General features: G+C 31.9%; 1 protein-coding gene across 1 annotated transcript; it reads left to right on the forward strand.

Moving 5' to 3' along the window:
• The first annotated feature begins 1,068 nt into the window (after positions 1-1,068).
• Positions 1,069-14,014, forward strand: LOC143249950 (protein dpy-30 homolog). Its single transcript, XM_076500581.1, has 4 exons — positions 1,069-1,183; positions 8,527-8,609; positions 10,305-10,450; positions 13,637-14,014. The coding sequence occupies exons 1-4, from the start codon at positions 1,168-1,170 to the stop codon at positions 13,725-13,727; spliced, it is 336 nt and encodes a 111-aa protein (XP_076356696.1). The 5' UTR covers positions 1,069-1,167; the 3' UTR covers positions 13,728-14,014.
• Positions 14,015-23,504: the final 9,490 nt, after the last annotated feature.

Raw genomic sequence — 23,504 nt, forward strand, 5'->3', positions numbered from 1 at the left:
TTCGATACTCGCGGTAGGCAAAAGACAAATAGCTTATTGTATAATTTTGTGTTTAATTTGAAAAAAGCAATCATAATCTACAGAATTTCAGATTTGGTTTGAATTTCGAGCAAACCTACTCGAGGGCTATCTGCGCTAGTCGTTCCTAATTTAGCAGTGTAAGACTAGAAGGAAAACAGCTAGTCATCAATACCTACTGCCAACTCTTGGGCTACTCTTTTACCAACGATTAGTGGGATAGAACGACACATTATAACGCCCCCACGACTGAACGGGCAAGCATGTTTGGTATGACGGGGATTCGAACCCGCGGCCCTCGGATTACGAGTCGAGTGCCTTAATCACCTGGCCATGCCAGGCTTCAGAATTTCAGAAATATTTCTTTTTGCAAACTGATATGTCTCCCGGTGGCACAGCATCTAAAACAAAACAATAAATAAGTTAACTGATATGTTTTGGCAAAATCTCGATTTATTATATTTGTACGATTCGCTTTCTGAAAAAAAAGAGCACACAACAAACTATTAATGAGTTTTGTAGAAAAGAAACTCTTAGATATGGCGAAACGGTTTTATTACTACCTGGGGAGCAAAGGTTTTTGTTTTGTTTTTACGTTTCTAATGCTAGTTTCAAATTTTCTAAATCTCTCCAACACGCACTGCAAGTTCTTAAAAACAATAACCTAGAAAGAATTATATAAATGTGTGATAAGAAGATTACTACACATATTTATGTAGTTGTCTCAGTTTTTGCTTTTGTTTAATAAATATTCTTTGAGTATTAGTCTTGATAAAGCCACAAAGGCGAAACAGTGGTTGAAACGAACAGTATCTGTTAAGTTGTTATTCGCAAGACTACACAAAGGGCTGTCTTTATTGTGTCTACCGCGGGTATTAAACTCAAATTTTAGCTTTATAAGCTACATACACACAACTGAGCCACTGTAAGTAATACTTGGTTTTTAGTACCTAATGTAATTTATGTTGCATTGATGAACTCGATGCTGCTGTTTATCAACAGAAATTTTTATTTTACTTTTCCCTGCTTACGTTATTTATCGTAACGATGTTTTTCTTTTTTGTTGTTGTTTTCTTCTTTTTTTTCCTTTCTTTCCATAACTCGCATACCCCAACGGAATATTTGAATCACTAATTGTTCAATGTGAAAATGGCGGATAGTGAACGTACGATGCTAAGTAGCATTAATATAATTTTACGGTTTTATTTGTAATTATGTATATGTAATATACATCACTATAATTTATGTAAGGGTATTGTAAAGTAATTTACTGAAATATGTTTTATCATTAAATGTGATTTGTTACAATTTTATTACTTTAACGCACAAACTGATGATCAGAAACTTTGGAATTGAAATTGAACTTGAAAGTTGAACAGACATAGTAATTGGTAATAATACAAGCTACGAGCCTCTTTTTGTTCATAAATACCGTTACGACTCTAGTAGTAGCACAACCAGTAAAGTTTATGACATTTTCAAGTTCGATACCTTACTATGATACATCAAGATTACCTTTACAGCTACGTATTTATTAGACCCACCCTATTATTTTCCATTCCAGGTTTTGTCCTAGTAAACTTTGTTAGAAACTTTTCAAACAATTTGGTATCTATTCTAAGGTAAGGAACGGCGACAGTGAACACAGTCATCCAATACGACCTAATAACGGACTTATACAATAACATTATAACCTCTTTAGGCTTGTGTTCAATACTTCTGTCGATACAACTAAAATCCAGTTTACCTAGCCTTCACTAACAGTACACTGCTTGGATGACCTGAGAGACTGATCAATCATTACACCAAAGATCCCTTACTGTCATGTTAAGGTTATTCCCGTCAAATTTTGTTCAAATTATGATAACACACATGCTATACCTTAACACTACTTACAAATTATATAGAATTTATTTTAACTTACTAAAATGACAATTATAACTAGAAGACACAATAAAGTTAATTAATTTTCAACATATTTTTTTAGTAATATTAAATATTAAGTGTTCATTTGGAATACCTGAATTAGTTATGTGAAAATTAAATTTTGGTCTTTGCTCTGAAGGTTTCAATGACATATACTTTAGGTCAAATGGACCAAAATTTTGAATATGTACATTGAATGTTTCTGGGTTTTGTATGTGTTATATATATGTATATTTTTGTATATGGTATATATATTCTTCGATTAAAGAAAGTGCTAATTAGTAACACTTGGATGAATGCTATTCAGGAAGACAAGAAACTTAGATAAATTATAATAAGGAATATATTGACATGTTTAAGTGAAAACCTGTGGTTTAATTTCTGTAACATTTCAAACAGGTGGCCTTCGTCTGGTACTAAAGACAATGTTACAATGAAATTAGGCTAGATATAAATGTTAAAATATTATCAATTGATTATAAATAAATAAATAGCTTGAACTTTATGTGCTAATCTGTCTTCAACTGGTATTTGATATGAATATGTAATTCTGAGTAATAGTGAATGAAAGTAATCCGTGTGCTAAAGGAACTAGGAAATAAACGTAATATAGTTTGTTTTTATAATATATAAACACAGTCCTTATTGTGGAACATAATCCAAGTGGTATGGGGACTACAGTTTAACTATATTTCCAGTTATTATCTTTAGAAAGAAAACACTGTCTTTGTATTTTCTGAAAAGCAACTTATTTCTCAGTTGAAGGTAGGAACAGTTGTACTCTATTATTTGGAACTGAGTGTAACTTAATAATCTTTGCTTGTTTACTTAAGAGAGAAAGAAACCACTTGGTGGTGATATTTAGTGTTATGTAGATAATAGATAATTCTGTGGTTATACTGGTATAGGCATATTAATTTTTATAATTTTAAGAATTTTTAAACCAAGTGTGAAGATAAGAAGTTATGATTTTAAGACCTTGTAACAAGGTTGGTGTACAAACAGATTCATGCACTATAAAATATTTAATACACGTGTTTGTGTTGTTTTATATATGACAATAAAATTGTAAGTTATGTTTCTCTCTAGAGACACGTCTGCTGAATAACATTGTCATTTTGGATAACGTCATTATTAATAGTAATTTGTTAATTAAAGGATTGCTGTTTTCATAACCTTGTGGTTAAATTAGAGATACGGTACATGGTTTCTTAGAGGTTATAATAGCATATAGTTTTATTTTTCTATCCTACTCAAGTACACAGTTTGTTTTAAAAAATGATATGTAATGTGTATATTGGTTTTGTTCTTTGTACAGAATTGGATCCATGACTAATCAACAAATTCCCTGCACAATTTATATTTGTTTTTTGTGCATTGCCCTGAGTTATCTTCCATTTCAGACATAACACAAACTACACTGGTGTATAATGTGACAAAAACCATCCACTAATAGAAGAGTGACACATCTTCCATGTGTGGTGGATTCCCATGAACACTAACTTCATCCTTATCCTAGATGCTTAGATTAATTATATTTCACGTTACCTTTTCACAGTGTTAACAGTGATTTCTCTTTAGTTTGTTTTAACTTTGACTTAAAACTATTGCTGTTAAAACAAAGTGATGTTAAAAAGTTCTAGAATGACCATAAATAATCATGTGACAATTGTTACTACATCCTTGGTTCTTGTGATGTTTCCCCTGTTGACTCTTGAAGATGTTAACATCATATTTTTTGATGTTGTGGGTTTTTAATGCCTTCCTTGCCTCTTTTTCCCTGTTCTTGTATGCGAAGTGCATTCTTATCTTTCTGAACCTCACCAAAAAGATGACAACTTTAGTCAGCTGTTTCCACATCCAAAGTTTGCACAATGTTTCTCTTTACCTGTTGAGGACAATATTTTGCTTCCAAATCTCCTTGTGGATTAGATTTCTGAGGTTTCTTTACTTTCTGTTATGTATGTTAATTCTTCCTTACTGCACTGTCACACTGAGGATTACATAGTTTTTCTCTCTCAGTCATATTTGTTCATCTGAACAAGTTTTGCTTCTACCTTGTTTCTACTTTTAAATGCCTACCCTTGTCATGGCTTATTCCCAATTTTCGTCTCAGAATCCCCTTTTACCCACGTGTGAGATTGAACCTCTTACTCCCAAACACCTTCCTTGGCTCAATTATTCCCGTCTTTGCCTCTTTCTTACCCACCTCTCGTCTTCTCGTTGTGTCCAACCTGTAGGCCTACACTGTGATCCTGATAGTCTTTCTGGCGACCTACATTTGGTTCCTCCCAGTGCCTTGCCCAGCATTTTATCTTCTTCCTGTCTTGTTCCTGCTGACTTGGTTTCTCTCTGGTTGGGATCTTCTGTGATGTAATGTTTTTTGTATGCTATTTGTCTTCCCCATTCTTAATTTAATTACCTCTGTCTGTCTTCTTTTCTTCAGCTTGAAGTGTTTGGGGTTTTTCTAAAGTTTTGGAGACTATCACAGTCCCTTCTCTCCTGTTTTATTTCTTGTCTCTCACAGCATCATGAGTAATCTTTATTCCTTGACCCTCTGAAAATCCTCCACCTTTGTGTTACTCTTCCTCTTTTTGTTGTCAATCCTCCTATTGGACTAGCTGTTGCATGTTAGTGACTCCCTCTCTCAGCTCAGACTCTGTGTAGGATCATTTTGTTTTATGTTCACAGTTTTTATCTGTTTTGCAGCTGACTGGTGGATTGTTTAGGCTATTATAGACCATCTTTTTTTATGTTCTCTTTTCCTGTTTCTTTTTCTCCTTTTGGATCCAACATGGCCTCGGGTTCGAATCCTCATCGCACCAAACATACTTGCCCTTTCAGCCATGGAAGCAGTATAATGTGATGGTCAATACCACTATTCATTTGTAAAAGAGTAGCTCAAGAGTTGATGGTAGGTGGTGATGACTAGTTGCTTTCCCTCTTGTCTTACACTGCTAAATTAGGGGCAGCTAGTGCAGATAGCCTTCCTGTAGCTTTGCACGAAATTTAAAAAACAATTCTCCTTTTTTCAGTCCTCAGTGTTTTTTGCATTTGGAGGCCATGGAGGTCATTTTCTCCATTCTGTTTTATAATTTCATTATACAAGTCACTGGTTAGGCCACATTTGAAATATTGTGTTTGCCCTATCCACACATCACTTCCTTCATTTCATTCACCAGGATACGGTGTACCAGTTTTGGGCTTTCCCCTTTGATATTACTTTAGCTATTTAATTCTTCAGCTGAGCTATGGAAGCATTTTGTTTACCATATTCATTGCCTAGGACTTTGTATCTGTTATTAAACTGATGGCTGGTGTTCTCTGCATTTCTTCTGAGGATGTCTTCTCAACCACATTGCTTTTCCTCTAAGAGGTAGTTCATTTGAATTAGATGGTCAGTTTTCCAAGTCATCCGGAATCCATCATGGAGTCTTTTTTTTAATTTTTGACCCCATCAGGCTCAGCCTTCCCCCATTCTTCTGTGAGATATAGAACATATAGTCACCTCTTCTTGTCTTTATTTTACTTCTTCTACAAAAGCTTCTACCTCTTTTAGAGACTTTTAATCTCTGAAACATTTTACCTTTCTAGACTGGGCTTACATTAGGCTTTTTTTAGTGGGATTTGAGCAAAAAGTCTCAGTCCACTGTCCTTTCTTATGAGTGAATCATTGAGAAGAGAATGTAGTAGCATCATTTGTCTAGTAACCTGTCATATTCTTGACCAGACAAGGTTCTTCTTACTGAATGGTTTTTTCCACTCTCAGACATTTCAATGGATTTCTTCCCATTTGAGTATGCCATTGATCACTGTCTTTGCCAATTTTCTCAGTATCAAACTCCCCCTCATCTAGTGCTCTGTATTTCACCCATCAGCTCTGGTTGTTGATGCCCTTAGCCAGGACTGGTCTCAACTCTTTCTGTATGTTTATCCTCTTTGTTTTCTCTCGTGTATCTTGATATTTTTTTGTGACATTCTTTGTTCAGGTCTTGTTGGTAGCTCCTTTTTGGCAAACTCAGTTTTGGTTTCTTCTTCAGTTGGCATCTAAATCACCTCTACCTTTATCTTACTTTTACATCTTTTGCTCTTTACATGCAAGATAACACTCCAGTTGAAAGAGAAACAAATGAGTTTGAAATTTGCTGATCGGGTTTCTTTGGCTAACTCTTGTCAATTAATATAAGTGGTGCAATGTTTGATGCTCTGCTACCTAGCTGTTCCATTGTTACCCTTTGTTTGGTCTTCTCTACCTTGATTTTTGACCAAGGGTTGTTAGTTTTTACCATTATAGGTTCCATTGTTACCCTTTGTTTGGTCTTCTCTACCTTGATTTTTTGGCCAAGGGTTGTTAGTTTTTACCATTATAGGTTCCATTGTTACCCTTTGTTTGGTCTTCTCTACCTTGATTTTTGACCAAGGGTTGTTAGTTTTTACCATTATAGGTTCCATTGTTACCCTTTGTTTGGTCTTCTCTACCGTGATTTTTGACCAAGGGTTGTTAGTTTTTACCATTATAGGTTCCATTGTTACCCTTTGTTTGGTCTTCTCTACCTTGATTTTTGACCAAGGGTTGTTAGTTTTTACCATTATAGGTTCCATTGTTACCCTTTGTGTGGTCTTCTCTACCTTGATTTTGACCAAGGGTTGTTAGTTTTTCCATTATAGGTTCCATTGTTACCCTTTGTTTGGTCTTCTCTACCTTGATTTTTGACCAAGGGTTGTTAGTTTTTACCATTATAGGTTATTAGGTCTTATAAACTGCTTTTTTTTTCTGTGATTCTGTCTTTTCTATACCTGTTCTTTCTACACGATTCTTCAACCCTTTGATTGGTTCCTTTGCACAACCATAATCTTAATTGGTTCTACATACTTTTATTCAGACTCCATTTGAGCCTTTTGCCACTTGCTCCTTGTACCATCTCTCAAAACCTGTTTCCTTCTCTTTCTTGTTAGTTGTCATCACAGATCTGATCTTTATGCACTGGATGTCTCTTGTACTTTGATTGACAGATTTCCCTTGATTATTTTCCCTAACCACTCATTTCTTCTTAAAACTTAGGTTTCTTAGGAGAGATCATACCTCTTCCATCATTCTTGGATCTTTATGGTCATACTGGCCTCGATCAATTTGTGTATCAGATGTTACTTGTTACACATGGCAGCATTTAGGGGTTTCCACAATAGTTATTTTTAACATGAGACCCCTCTTATTCCTCTACACTTACTAGATGGTTTTATCAGTCATCAACATTGTCTATTCCTCCTTGAATAGAAGTGGTTGTGAGCTGTAACATGTCACATCAAATGCCCTATTTGATTCACTTTCTGGCTTTGCACTTTCAAACATTAACCTTTGGACAGGATTTTCCAATCTGAAATGTGGATTACTCCATACACCATTTTCTCTTATCTTCACCATATATAGGTTTTCTTTCCCTCATGTTATCACCTTTCTTCAGATAAATGCCTCTTATGTCCTTACCTGTTTATTATTATGTCCCATTCACTTTACAAAACCCATTTGATGGCTGGCATTGCCTCACAGAATATTTACCTTCTTTTAAAACCTACAATGAGTCAGGGGTAACAGAAATCATTAAACCCATTTGCTTTTTTGTGTAAAATGGCCACCTTTGAGATGGGGTTATAAGCTGGTTTTTCAAGTTGTTTTTCGTGATAATGATGGTGAGTGCCTTTTCAGCATCTCCATTATACAATATCCTTCCAGTCATTGAGGGAAGCACAGGAGACCTTTGCAACTACCAGTTCTTAGCTGCTGGTATGTTAGTTATTCTGCCATTTTCCTGGCAGTTTGGCCAGCCAGACTGAGCAAAATGATTTCCTTATGGGAGTTATTTCTTGTGCGTAAGTGAGTAAATTGTACAACAGAACATATACCAGGCTGTATGATTTGATCTACTCATGTTACATCTTATGTCTGGCCAACTTGTTACGTGTAGATGCTTAGTTTTCATGTTTTTTCCACTGACACCTATGACACATCAGCTCATTTTGCCTTCTTTTCCTACACTCATTTGGATGAAGAGTATACCTTCCATGATGATGGATGTGGGACCCCATGTGTGTTGTCCTTCTAATAAACTCTCACTATAAGGTTGCACATTCCACTTCAGTTGCCTTCCACAAAGGAAGCTCATTTAGATTTCCACAATTACACCTATCTCTCCACCAACTCAGTGTGAGATTCAAGTTACTCTGTGAATAGGTAAAAATACTGTTTTGAAAGTTAACATTTCTTTACCTCAAAGTGCACTTACAATACATATGTACATATAAACCTCCCCTATTATCAAAGAATTAAGTTCATTTCAAGTGCAGGTGTTTATGGGGATCCATACTTGGAGTATGTGTCACCTTTCTCTTAGTGGAGAACATTTGTCATACAATGACATCTAATTCTGTTTATGTTGCACCACATGTCTTAAGTGATAGATAGCTCAAGCAATGCATTAAATCTCAAATACAGACACAGTGATAACAACTGTAAGCAAAGAGGTGACTATATTTAAGTTAAGGAAAACATTAACCTTACTATATAACAATTTTTGTTTCACACAGTTTCACAGACTGAAAGTGCTAATGAACCTCAAATTGTAACAGAAAACATAGCTGCCAGCACTGTATCATCAGAGTCTGTTCAGGTATGTAATATTATTTTTCCAACTTGTCATATTTTAGCTGTCAAGTACTATCATGTACTCCCATGCTAGATCCACTTTAACACTGGAACAACTAGGTTTCACTCATATCTAGGACTGTAATACTGTGGTTATTTTCACACTACATATCACTGTGTTGGTATTGACATAATGAAAATAAATAACTTCATTCATTTCAAAAGTTGTTTTTGAAACATCAAGTGTAATTACATGTGAAGCACCATATTAAAAAGTTGTTTTTGAAACATCAAGTGTAATTACATGTGAAGCACCGTATTAAAAAGTTGTTTTTGAAACATCAAGTGTAATTACATGTGAAGCACCATATTAAAAAGTTGTTTTGAAACATCAAGTGTAATTACATGTGAAGCAATCAGATTAAAAGTTGTTTTGAAACATCAAGTGTAATTACATGTGAAGCAATCAGATTAAAAGTTGTTTTGAAACATCAAGTGTAATTACATGTGAAGCACCAGATATTAAAAGTTGTTTTGAAACATCAAGTGTAATTACATGTGAAGCAACGTATTAAAAAGTTGTTTTTAAAACATCAAGTGTAATTACATGTGATGCACCGTATTAAAAAGTTGTTTTTGAAACATCAAGTGTAATTACATGTGAAGCACCATATTAAAAAGTTGTTTTGAAACATCAAGTGTAATTACATGTGAAGCACCGTATTAAAAGTTGTTTTTGAAACATCAAGTGTAATTACATGTGAAGCACCGTATTAAAAAGAATAATTGTGCAAACAATATTGAGTAATTTAAATACTATAACAAACCAAACATGGGAAAAGTTAGCCGATAGTAATAAAAACTATAAATGTATATACAAGGTTTGAAATATAAACTGGTGGGTAAATTATTTTAAACACTACATGTTCCTGGAAGAACTGTGGAAAAGTAAGCAACTCCTATTGAATAAAATGAAACTAAATAAATAGCACAATCCACGCAGGTTAAATGCTTTCAACATTTGCTGCACACACATTTGAACTTTTCATTGTATTTACTTACCTTTCATTGTTCTATGTGTGTCACTAGCATCAGGCTGAAACAGTTTTGTTGTAGTAAGTCAAACTGACAGACAAGTAGACACTACCTCTCACAAGAATTGATATTATTACAGATAACTCATATTGAACATTAGTCACATCATCTGGTAAACAGGCTTCTGTTATAGTAAGTCGCATCATCTGGTAAACATGCTTCTGTTATAGTAAGAGATGAGAGCTCAGTTGGAGAAAGAAATAACACTGGACATCTACAGTGAAATTACAGATTACTTGTAATACAAAAAAAAGAATTGTATGTTGATATAAATAAAAATGTATGGTAAACATCAGTCAAATTGATGGGTTTTTGGAACTTGTATGTAAAGGTGATAAGTTTCTTATGATTCTGATTTTCTAACACCATCAGGGTATTTAATACACTGGTTTAGGTCATGAGTAGCCAACAGCATATCTTTCATACACTCAGGATATTTAAATTTTAAAAGTGAAAACTGGCAAGTTGGGGGTTCCTTTGTTAAATATGGTGAACAGATGTTACATCGTTATTCAGTTTCAAACACAAATTTAATATTACATGTGAACTAAACTGGAATACAAAACTCACACTGAGACAAATATCTAGAATGCTTAGTGACATATTATGTTGAATTCACTGACAGAAAGTTATGACAGCTGACAAAGAAGGCAGTGATGGTCTAAATAAAAAGCCCAAGGTAGACCTTCAGACTTTGCCAACAAGACAATATCTTGATACCACTGTTGTACCCATTCTGTTACAGAGCTTGTCAGCCTTGGCTAAAGAGAGGTAAGTAACTGTGTTATTTATTAACATTGGTTGTAATTAAAGAGATTTTTTTATTTGTAATTGTGGTGTATGATAATTTACATTTATCATTATTTCTTGGTGTAACATTGTTCTGATGTCTTGTGAGATAACATTATTACAGCTTGTATATCTTTATGATGTCTTGTGAGGTAACGTTATTACAGGTTATATATCCTTATGATGTCTTGTTAGGTGACATTATTACAGCTTGCACATTGTCTGATGTCTTGTTAGGTGACATTACAGCTTGTACATTGTCTGATGTCTTGTTAGGTGACATTATTACAACTTTTACATTGCCTGATATCTTGTTAGGTAACATTATTACAACATTTACATTGCCTGATGTCTTGTTAGGTAACATTATTACAACTTTTACATTGCCTGATGTCTTGTTAGGTAACATTATTACAACTTTTACATTGTCTGATGTCTTGTTATGTAACATTATTACAACTTTTACATTGTTCTGATGTCTTGTTAGGTAACATTATTACAACTTTTACATTGTCTGATGTCTTATTATGTAACATTATTACAACTTTTACATTGTTCTGATGTCTTGTTAGGTAACACTATTACAACTTTTACATTGCCTGATGTCTTGTTAGGTAACATTATTACAACTTTTACATTGTCTGATGTCTTGTTAGGTAACATTATTACAACTTTTACATTGTCTGATGTCTTGTTAGGTAACACTATTACAACTTTTACATTGTCTGATGTCTTGTTAGGTAACACTATTACAACTTTTACATTGTTCTGATGTCTTGTTAGGTAACATTATTACAACTTTTACATTGTCTGATGTCTTGTTAGGTAACATTATTACAACTTTTACATTGTTCTGATCTCTTGTTAGGTAACATTATTACAACTTTTACATTGTCTGATGTCTTGTTAGGTAACACTATTACAACTTTTACATTGTTCTGATGTCTTGTTAGGTAACACTATTACAACTTTTACATTGTCTGATGTCTTGTTAGGTAACACTATTACAACTTTTACATTGTTCTGATGTCTTGTTAGGTAACACTATTACAACTTTTACATTGCCTGATGTCTTGTTAGGTAACATTATTACAACTTTTACATTGTCTGATGTCTTGTTAGGTAACATTATTACAACTTTTACATTGTTCTGATGTCTTGTTAGGTAACATTATTGCAAGTTTTACATTGTTCTGATGTCTTGTTAGGTAACATTATTACAACTTATACATTGCCTGATGTCTTGTTAGGTAACATTATTACAACTTTTACATTGTCTGATGTCTTGTTAGGTAACATTATTACAACTTTTACATTGTTCTGATGTCTTGTTATGTAACATTATTACAACTTTTACATTGTTCTGATGTCTTGTTAGGTAACATTATTACAACTTTTACATTGCCTGATGTCTTGTTATGTAACATTATTACAACTTTTACATTGTCTGATGTCTTGTTAGGTAACATTATTACAACTTTTACATTGTCTGATGTCTTGTTATGTAACATTATTACAACTTTTACATTGTCTGATGTCTTGTTAGGTAACATTATTACAACTTTTACATTGTTATGATGTCTTGTTAGGTAACATTATTACAACTTTTACATTGTCTGATGTCTTATTAGGTAACATTATTACAACTTTTACATTGTTCTGATGTCTTGTTAGGTAACACTATTACAACTTTTACATTGTTCTGATGTCTTGTTAGATAACACTATTACAAGTTTTACATTGTTCTGATGTCTTGTTAGGTGACATTATTACAACTTTTACATTGCCTGATGTCTTGTTAGGTAACATTATTACAACTTTTACATTGTTCTGATGTCTTGTTAGGTAACATTATTACAACTTTTTCATTATATGATGTCTTGTTAGGTAACACTATTACAACTTTTACATTGCCTGATATCTTGTTAGGTAACATTATTACAACATTTACATTGCCTGATATCTTGTTAGGTGACATTATTACAACTTTTACATTGTTCTGATGTCTTGTTAGGTAACACTATTACAACTTTTACATTGCCTGATATCTTGTTAGGTAACATTATTACAATATTTACATTGCCTGATATCTTGTTAGGTAACATTATTACAACATTTACATTGCCTGATATCTTGTTAGGTGACATTATTACAACTTTTACATTGTTCTGATGTCTTGTTAGGTAACATTATTACAACTTTTACATTGTTCTAATGTCTTGTTAGGTAACATTATTACAACTTTTACATTGTTCTGATGTCTTGTTAGGTAACATTATTACAACTTTTACATTGTCTGATGTCTTGTTAGGTAACATTATTACAACTTTTACATTGTTCTGATGTCTTGTTAGGTAACATTATTACAACTTTTACATTGTCTGATGTCTTGTTAGGTAACATTATTACAACTTTTACATTGTCTGATGTCTTGTTAGGTAACATTATTACAACTTTTACATTGTTCTGATGTCTTGTTAGGTAACACTATTACAACTTTTACATTGCCTGATGTCTTGTTAGGTAACATTATTACAACTTTTACATTGTCTGATGTCTTGTTAGGTAACACTATTACAACTTTTACATTGTTCTGATGTCTTGTTAGGTAACACTATTACAACTTTTACATTGCCTGATGTCTTGTTAGATAACATTATTACAACTTTTACCTTGTCTGATGTCTTGTTATATAATGTTATTTTAATAACTTGTTATATGCTGATAACACATTGACTAAAATTAATTAAGATATTGTTGTTTTAGTTTTACTACGATTTGTTTATAAGTATTTTCCTTATCTGGGGCTATAAGTGTCATTTTATCATGTAGATACCACTTGTTTTAAGTGTGGTGTAATGATGCTGAAATCACAATTTGGATATTTTGATTCATGTTTGTGTATAAAATTAAGTACATAAAGTTTTTATTGATAAGTTTTAAATGTAAATAGAGTATTTAAAGCAACATTATGAAGTAACAGTTTATTTTCTAACATTTTGCCCTCAGGGCTGATTGAATCATAGTGGGTGACATAGAAGTAGTCACTCAGATCAGGAAAAATCTGATTTTTCAGTTTTGTTTTTGCTTGCAAGAAGTTTGTTTTTATTGGATATTGTTAAACAGTACATTGTAATATGTAATAAATATGCTTATATTAAATTTCAGACCACTTGATCCCATTGGCTATCTTGCTTCCTACCTTTTGAAGAACAAATCACAGTTTGAACAAGGATGGACACAGAACTCATCCAGTTAATGAACTCAGCTGTTTGTGTTGTGGGCTCAGTTGTACTATTTACCAGTGGAATTAAAATTATCATATGTAATTACAACAACGTATATAATCCACTAAAAGATTTTATGAAATAATATGTCTTATATTTTCAATGGAAGAGTTAACCATAAAGCCAAGTAAAACACGAAAACTTTGAAAATAAGTAGTCATGTTCTTTTATACTTTTGTCATAAATACGTGAATAGTTATTGTATCTATAAATGTGCATGAATCACATCAGTAAATATAGTTTTTACAAGTCATGAAAATATTATGTTCCCAGTGGTCTTCTTATATGGATGAAAATTCTCTGCAAACTGACAGTATTTTTATAAGATTCATATTAATCCATAGATAGAAACATTTTTATCAGAAGGACAGGTAACACTTCCTTACTTATATTCCCATCAGAGTAACCCAGTCTGAAATAAAACATACTCTGTTTGAAATTTTTGCAAACTAGATTCAGTTCCACACAGCTACAGTGTCACATCCACTTTTCCATATCTTCTGTATAGTTACTTCAGTTTATTTCAGTTCACACAACAAGAGTTTCCATTTTCAATACTTTCTGAATAACTACCACAGTTTTTGGTCGCTCAGAATGTAGTTCACAGAACACAATACACAGATATCTGTAGAACTGGTAGAGTAGATTGTTTTATACAGTATCAGTAATAATCAGTATATCATGTATTATACTTCATGTCTAGTGAAACAACCAGTAAAGTAGTTTGTTTTATACAGTATCAGTAGTAACCAGTATATCATGTATTATACTTCATGTCTAGTGAAACAACCAGTAAAGTAGTTTGTTTTATACAGTACCAGTAGTAACCAGTATATCATGTATTATACTTCATGTCTAATGAAACAACCAGTAGAGTAGATTGTTTTATACAGTATCAGTAATAACCAGTATATCATGTATTATACTTCATGTCTAGTGAAACAACCAGTAAAGTAGTTTGTTTTATACAGTACCAGTAGTAACCAGTATATCATGTATTATACTTCATGTCTAATGAAACAACCAGTAGAGTAGATTGTTTTATACAGTATCAGTAATAACCAGTATATCATGTATTATACTTCATGTCTAGTGAAACAACCAGTAAAGTAGTTTGTTTTATACAGTATCAGTAATAACCAGTATATCATGTATTATACTTCATGTCTAGTGAAACAACCAGTAAAGTAGTTTGTTTTATACAGTATCAGTAGTAACCAGTATATCATGTATTATACTTCATGTCTAGTGAAACAACCAGTAAAGTAGTTTGTTTTATACAGTACCAGTAGTAACCAGTATACCATGTATTATACTTCATGTCTAGTGAAACAACCAGTAAAGTAGATTGTTTTATACAGTATCAGTAATAATCAGTATATCATGTATTATACTTCATGTCTAGTGAAACTGAACCAGTAAAGTAGTTTGTTTTATACAGTATCAGTAGTAACCAGTATATCATGTATTATACTTCATGTCTAGTGAAACAACCAGTAAAGTAGTTTGTTTTATACAGTATCAGTAGTAACCAGTATATCATGTATTATACTTCATGTCTAGTGAAACAACCAGTAAAGTAGATTGTTTTATACAGTATCAGTAATAATCAGTATATCATGTATTATACTTCATGTCTAGTGAAACTGAACCAGTAAAGTAGTTTGTTTTATACAGTATCAGTAGTAACCAGTATATCATGTATTATACTTCATGTCTAGTGAAACAACCAGTAAAGTAGTTTGTTTTATACAGTATCAGTAGTAACCAGTATATCATGTATTATACTTCATGTCTAGTGAAACAACCAGTATATCATGTATTATACTTCATGTCTAGTGAAACAACCAGTAAAGTAGTTTGTTTTATACAGTATCAGTAGTAACCAGTATATCATGTATTATACTTCATGTCTAGTGAAACTGAACCAGTAAAGTAGTTTGTTTTATACAGTATCAGTAGTAACCAGTATATCATGTATTATACTTCATGTCTAGTGAAACAACCAGTAAAGTAGTTTGTTTTATACAGTATCAGTAGTAACCAGTATATCATGTATTATACTTCATGTCTAGTGAAACTGAACCAGTAAAGTAGTTTGTTTTATACAGTATCAGTAGTAACCAGTATATCATGTATTATACTTCATGTTTAGTGAAACAACCAGTAAAGTAGTTTGTTTTATACAGTATCAGTAGTAACCAGTATATCATGTATTATACTTCATGTCTAGTGAAACAACCAGTAAAGTAGTTTGTTTTATACAGTATCAGTAGTAACCAGTATATCATGTATTATACTTCATGTCTAGTGAAACTGAACCAGTAAAGTAGTTTGTTTTATACAGTATCAGTAGTAACCAGTATATCATGTATTATACTTTATGTCTAGTGAAACAACCAGTAAAGTAGTTTGTTTTATACAGTATCAGTAGTAACCAGTATATCATGTATTATACTTCATGTCTAGTGAAACAACCAGTAAAGTACCTTGTTTTATACAGTACCAGTAGTATTCAGTATATCATATATTATACTTCATGTCTAGTGAAACAACCAGTAAAATAGTTTGTCTTATACAGTACCAGTAGTAACCAGTATATCATGTATTATACTTCATGTCTAGTGAAACAACCAGTAAAGTAGTTTGTTTTATACAGTATCAGTAGTAACCAGTATACCATGTATTGTACTTCATGTCTAGTGAAACAACCAGTAAAATAGTTTGTCTTATACAGTATCAGTAGTAACCAGTATACCATGTATTATACTTCATGTCTAGTGAAACAACCAGTAAAGTAGTTTGTTTTATACAGTATCAGTAGTAACCAGTATACCATGTATTATACTTCATGTCTAGTGAAACAACCAGTAAAGTAGTTTGTTTTATACAGTATCAGTAGTAACCAGTATATCATGTATTATACTTCATGTCTAGTGAAACAACCAGTAAAGTAGTTTGTTTTATACAGTATCAGTAGTAACCAGTATATCATGTATTATACTTCATGTCTAGTGAAACAACCAGTAAAATAGTTTGTCTTATACAGTATCAGTAGTAACCAGTATACCATGTATTATACTTCATGTCTAGTGAAACAACCAGTAAAGTAGTTTGTTTTATACAGTACCAGTAGTAACCAGTATATCATGTATTATACTTCATGTCTAGTGAAACAACCAGTAAAGTAGTTTGTTTTATACAGTATCAGTAGTAACCAGTATATCATGTATTATACTTCATGTCTAATGAAACTGAGCCAGTAAAGTAGTTTGTTTTATACAGTACCAGTAGTAACCAGTATATCATGTATTATACTTCATGTCTAGTGAAACTGAACCAGTAAAGTAGTTTGTTTTATACAGTATCAGTAGTAACCAGTATATCATGTATTATACTTCATGTCCAGTGAAGCAACTATTTAAGTAGTTTGTTTTATACAGTACCAGTAGTAACCAGTATATTATGTATTATACTTCATGTCTAGTGAAACAACCAGTAAAGTAGTTTGTTTTATACAGTACCAGTAGTAACCAGTATATCATGTATTATACTTCATGGCTAGTGAAACTGAACCAGTAAAGTAGTTTGTTTTATACAGTATCAGTAGTAACCAGTATATCATGTATTATACTTCATGTCTAGTGAAACTGAACCAGTAAAGTAGTTTGTTTTATACAGTACCAGTAGTAACCAGTATATCATGTATTATACTTCATGTCTAGTGAAACTGAACCAGTAAAGTAGTTTGTTTTATACAGTACCAGTAGTAACCAGTATATCATGTATTATACTTCATGGCTAGTGAAACTGAACCAGTAAAGTAGTTTGTTTTACACAGTATCAGTAGTAACCAGTATATCATGTATTATACTTCATGGCTAGTGAAACTGAACCAGTAAAGTAGTTTGTTTTATACAGTATCAGTAGTAACCAGTATATCATGTATTATACTTCATGTCTAATGAAACAACCAGTAAAGTAGTTTGTTTTATACAGTATCAGTAGTAACCAGTATATCATGTATTATACTTCATGTCTAGTGAAACAACCAGTAAAGTAGTTTGTTTTATACAGTATCAGTAGTAACCAGTATATCATGTATTATACTTCATGTCTAGTGAAACTGAACCAGTAAAGTAGTTTGTTTTATACAGTATCAGTAGTAACCAGTATATCATGTATTATACTTCATGTCTAGTGAAACAACCAGTAAAGTAGTTTGTTTTATACAGTATCAGTAGTAACCAGTATATCATGTATTATACTTCATGTCTAGTGAAACTGAACCAGTAAAGTAGTTTGTTTTATACAGTATCAGTAGTAACCAGTATATCATGTATTATACTTCATGTCTAGTGAAACAACCAGTAAAGTAGTTTGTTTTATACAGTATCAGTAGTAACCAGTATATCATGTATTATACTTCATGTCTAGTGAAACAACCAGTAAAGTAGTTTGTTTTATACAGTATCAGTAGTAACCAGTATATCATGTATTATACTTCATGTCTAGTGAAACTGAACCAGTAAAGTAGTTTGTTTTATACAGTATCAGTAGTAACCAGTATATCATGTATTATACTTTATGTCTAGTGAAACAACCAGTAAAGTAGTTTGTTTTATACAGTATCAGTAGTAACCAGTATATCATGTATTATACTTCATGTCTAGTGAAACAACCAGTAAAGTAAAGTTTGTCTTATACAGTACCAGTAGTAACCAGTATATCATGTATTATACTTCATGTCTAGTGAAACAACCAGTAAAGTAGTTTGTTTTATACAGTACCAGTAGTAACCAGTATATCATGTATTATACTTCATGGCTAGTGAAACTGAACCAGTAAAGTAGTTTGTTTTATACAGTATCAGTAGTAACCAGTATATCATGTATTATACTTCATGTCTAGTGAAACTGAACCAGTAAAGTAGTTTGTTTTATACAGCACCAGTAGTAACCAGTATATCATGTATTATACTTCATGGCTAGTGAAACTGAACCAGTAAAGTAGTTTGTTTTACACAGTATCAGTAGTAATCAGTATATCATGTATTATACTTCATGGCTAGTGAAACTGAACCAGTAAAGTAGTTTGTTTTATACAGTATCAGTAGTAACCAGTATATCATGTATTATACTTCATGGCTAGTGAAACTGAACCAGTAAAGTAGTTTGTTTTATACAGTATCAGTAGTAACCAGTATATCATGTATTATACTTCATGTCTAGTGAAACAACCAGTAAAGTAGTTTGTCTTGTACAGTACCAGTAGTAACCAGTATATCATGTATTATACTTCATGTCTAGTGAAACAACCAGTAAAGTAGTTTGTTTTATAAGTACCAGTAGTATTCAGTATATCATGTATTATACTTCATGTCTAGTGAAACAACCAGTAAAGTAGTTTGTCTTATACAGTATCAGTAGTAACCAGTATATCATGTATTATACTTCATGTCTAGTGAAACAATTAGTAAAGTAGTTTGTTTTATACAGTACCAGTAGTAACCAGTATACCATGTATTATACTTCATGTCTAGTGAAACTGAGCCAGTAAAGTAGTTTGTTTTATACAGTATCAGTAGTAACCAGTATATCATGTATTATACTTCATGACTAATGAAACAACCAGTAAAGTAGTTTGTTTTATATCACGGTACCAGTAGTAACCAGTATACCATGTATTATACTTCATGTCTAGTGAAACAACCAGTAAAGTAGTTTGTTTTATACAGTATCAGTAGTAACCAGTATACCATGTATTATACTTCATGTCTAGTGAAACAACCAGTAAAGTAGTTTGTTTTATACAGTATCAGTAGTAACCAGTATATCATGTATTATACTTCATGTCTAGTGAAACAACCAGTAAAGTAGTTTGTTTTATACAGTATCAGTAGTAACCAGTATATCATGTATTATACTTCATGTCTAGTGAAACAACCAGTAAAGTAGTTTGTTTTATACAGTATCAGTAGTAACCAGTATATCATGTATTATACTTCATGTCTAGTGAAACAACCAGTAAAGTAGTTTGTTTTATACAGTATCAGTAGTAACCAGTATATCATGTATTATACTTCATGTCTAGTGAAACAACCAGTAAAGTAGTTTGTTTTATACAGTATCAGTAGTAACCAGTATATCATGTATTATACTTCATGTCTAGTGAAACAACCAGTAAAGTAGTTTGTTTTATACAGTACCAGTAGTAACCAGTATATCATGTATTATACTTCATGTCTAATGAAACAACCAGTAAAGTAGTTTGTTTTATACAGTACCAGTAGTAACCAGTATACCATGTATTATACTTCATGTCTAGTGAAACAACCAGTAAAGTAGTTTGTTTTATACAGTATCAGTAGTAACCAGTATACCATGTATTATACTTGATGTCTAGTGAAACAACCAGTAAAGTAGTTTGTTTTATACAGTACCAGTAGTAACCAGTATATCATGTATTATACTTCATGTCTAATGAAACAACCAGTAAAGTAGTTTGTTTTATACAGTACCAGTAGTAACCAGTATACCATGTATTATACTTCATGTCTAATGAAACAACCAGTAAAGTAGTTTGTTTCATACAGTATCAGTAATAACCAGTATATCATGTATTTTACTTCATGTCTAGTGAAACTGAACCAGTAAAGTAGTTTGTTTTATACAGTATCAGTAGTAACCAGTATATCATGTATTATACTTCATGTCTAGTGAAACAACCAGTAAAGTAGTTTGTTTTATACAGTATCAGTAGTAACCAGTATATCATGTATTATACTTCATGTCTAGTGAAACAACCAGTAAAGTAGTTTGTTTTATACAGTATCAGTAGTAACCAGTATATCATGTATTATACTTCATGTCTAGTGAAACTGAACCAGTAAAGTAGTTTGTTTTATACAGTATCAGTAGTAACCAGTATATCATGTATTATACTTTATGTCTAGTGAAACAACCAGTAAAGTAGTTTGTTTTATACAGTATCAGTAGTAACCAGTATATCATGTATTATACTTCATGTCTAGTGAAACAACCAGTAAAGTAAAGTTTGTCTTATACAGTACCAGTAGTAACCAGTATATCATGTATTATACTTCATGTCTAGTGAAACAACCAGTAAAGTAGTTTGTTTTATACAGTACCAGTAGTAACCAGTATATCATGTATTATACTTCATGGCTAGTGAAACTGAACCAGTAAAGTAGTTTGTTTTATACAGTATCAGTAGTAACCAGTATATCATGTATTATACTTCATGTCTAGTGAAACTGAACCAGTAAAGTAGTTTGTTTTATACAGCACCAGTAGTAACCAGTATATCATGTATTATACTTCATGGCTAGTGAAACTGAACCAGTAAAGTAGTTTGTTTTATACAGTATCAGTAGTAATCAGTATATCATGTATTATACTTCATGGCTAGTGAAACTGAACCAGTAAAGTAGTTTGTTTTATACAGTATCAGTAGTAACCAGTATATCATGTATTATACTTCATGGCTAGTGAAACTGAACCAGTAAAGTAGTTTGTTTTATACAGTATCAGTAGTAACCAGTATATCATGTATTATACTTCATGTCTAGTGAAACAACCAGTAAAGTAGTTTGTCTTGTACAGTACCAGTAGTAACCAGTATATCATGTATTATACTTCATGTCTAGTGAAACAACCAGTAAAGTAGTTTGTTTTATAAGTACCAGTAGTATTCAGTATATCATGTATTATACTTCATGTCTAGTGAAACAACCAGTAAAGTAGTTTGTCTTATACAGTATCAGTAGTAACCAGTATATCATGTATTATACTTCATGTCTAGTGAAACAATTAGTAAAGTAGTTTGTTTTATACAGTACCAGTAGTAACCAGTATACCATGTATTATACTTCATGTCTAGTGAAACTGAGCCAGTAAAGTAGTTTGTTTTATACAGTATCAGTAGTAACCAGTATATCATGTATTATACTTCATGACTAATGAAACAACCAGTAAAGTAGTTTGTTTTATACGGTACCAGTAGTAACCAGTATACCATGTATTATACTTCATGTCTAGTGAAACAACCAGTAAAGTAGTTTGTTTTATACAGTATCAGTAGTAACCAGTATACCATGTATTATACTTCATGTCTAGTGAAACAACCAGTAAAGTAGTTTGTTTTATACAGTATCAGTAGTAACCAGTATATCATGTATTATACTTCATGTCTAGTGAAACAACCAGTAAAGTAGTTTGTTTTATACAGTATCAGTAGTAACCAGTATATCATGTATTATACTTCATGTCTAGTGAAACAACCAGTAAAGTAGTTTGTTTTATACAGTATCAGTAGTAACCAGTATATCATGTATTATACTTCATGTCTAGTGAAACAACCAGTAAAGTAGTTTGTTTTATACAGTATCAGTAGTAACCAGTATATCATGTATTATACTTCATGTCTAGTGAAACAACCAGTAAAGTAGTTTGTTTTATACAGTATCAGTAGTAACCAGTATATCATGTATTATACTTCATGTCTAGTGAAACAACCAGTAAAGTAGTTTGTTTTATACAGTACCAGTAGTAACCAGTATATCATGTATTATACTTCATGTCTAATGAAACAACCAGTAAAGTAGTTTGTTTTATACAGTACCAGTAGTAACCAGTATACCATGTATTATACTTCATGTCTAGTGAAACAACCAGTAAAGTAGTTTGTTTTATACAGTATCAGTAGTAACCAGTATACCATGTATTATACTTGATGTCTAGTGAAACAACCAGTAAAGTAGTTTGTTTTATACAGTACCAGTAGTAACCAGTATATCATGTATTATACTTCATGTCTAATGAAACAACCAGTAAAGTAGTTTGTTTTATACAGTACCAGTAGTAACCAGTATATCATGTATTATACTTCATGTCTAATGAAACAACCAGTAAAGTAGTTTGTTTCATACAGTATCAGTAATAACCAGTATATCATGTATTTTACTTCATGTCTAGTGAAACAACCAGTAAAGTAGTTTGTTTTATACAGTACCAGTAGTAACCAGTGTACCATGTATTATACTTCATGTCTAATGAAACAACCAGTAAAGTAGTTTGTTTCATACAGTATCAGTAATAACCAGTATATCATGTATTATACTTCATGTCTAGTGAAACAACCAGTAAAGTAGTTTGTTTTATACAGTACCAGTAGTAACCAGTATACCATGTATTATACTTCATGTCTAGTGAAACAACCAGTAAAGTAGTTTGTTTTATACAGTACCAGTAGTAACCAGTATATCATGTATTATACTTCATGTCTAATGAAACAACCAGTAAAGTAGTTTGTTTTATACAGTACCAGTAGTAACCAGTATACCATGTATTATACTTCATGTCTAGTGAAACTGAACCAGTAAAGTAGTTTGTTTCATACAGTATCAGTAATAACCAGTATATCATGTATTATACTTCATGTCTAGTGAAACTGAACCAGTAAAGTAGTTTGTTTTATACAGCACCAGTAGTAACCAGTATATCATGTATTATACTTCATGGCTAGTGAAACTGAACCAGTAAAGTAGTTTGTTTTACACAGTATCAGTAGTAATCAGTATATCATGTATTATACTTCATGGCTAGTGAAACTGAACCAGTAAAGTAGTTTGTTTTATACAGTATCAGTAGTAACCAGTATATCATGTATTATACTTCATGTCTAATGAAACAACCAGTAAAGTAGTTTGTTTCATACAGTATCAGTAA

Source organism: Tachypleus tridentatus, chromosome 4 (assembly GCF_004210375.1).
Source record: "Tachypleus tridentatus isolate NWPU-2018 chromosome 4, ASM421037v1, whole genome shotgun sequence".
NCBI classification, from domain to species: Eukaryota; Metazoa; Arthropoda; class Merostomata; order Xiphosura; family Limulidae; genus Tachypleus; species Tachypleus tridentatus.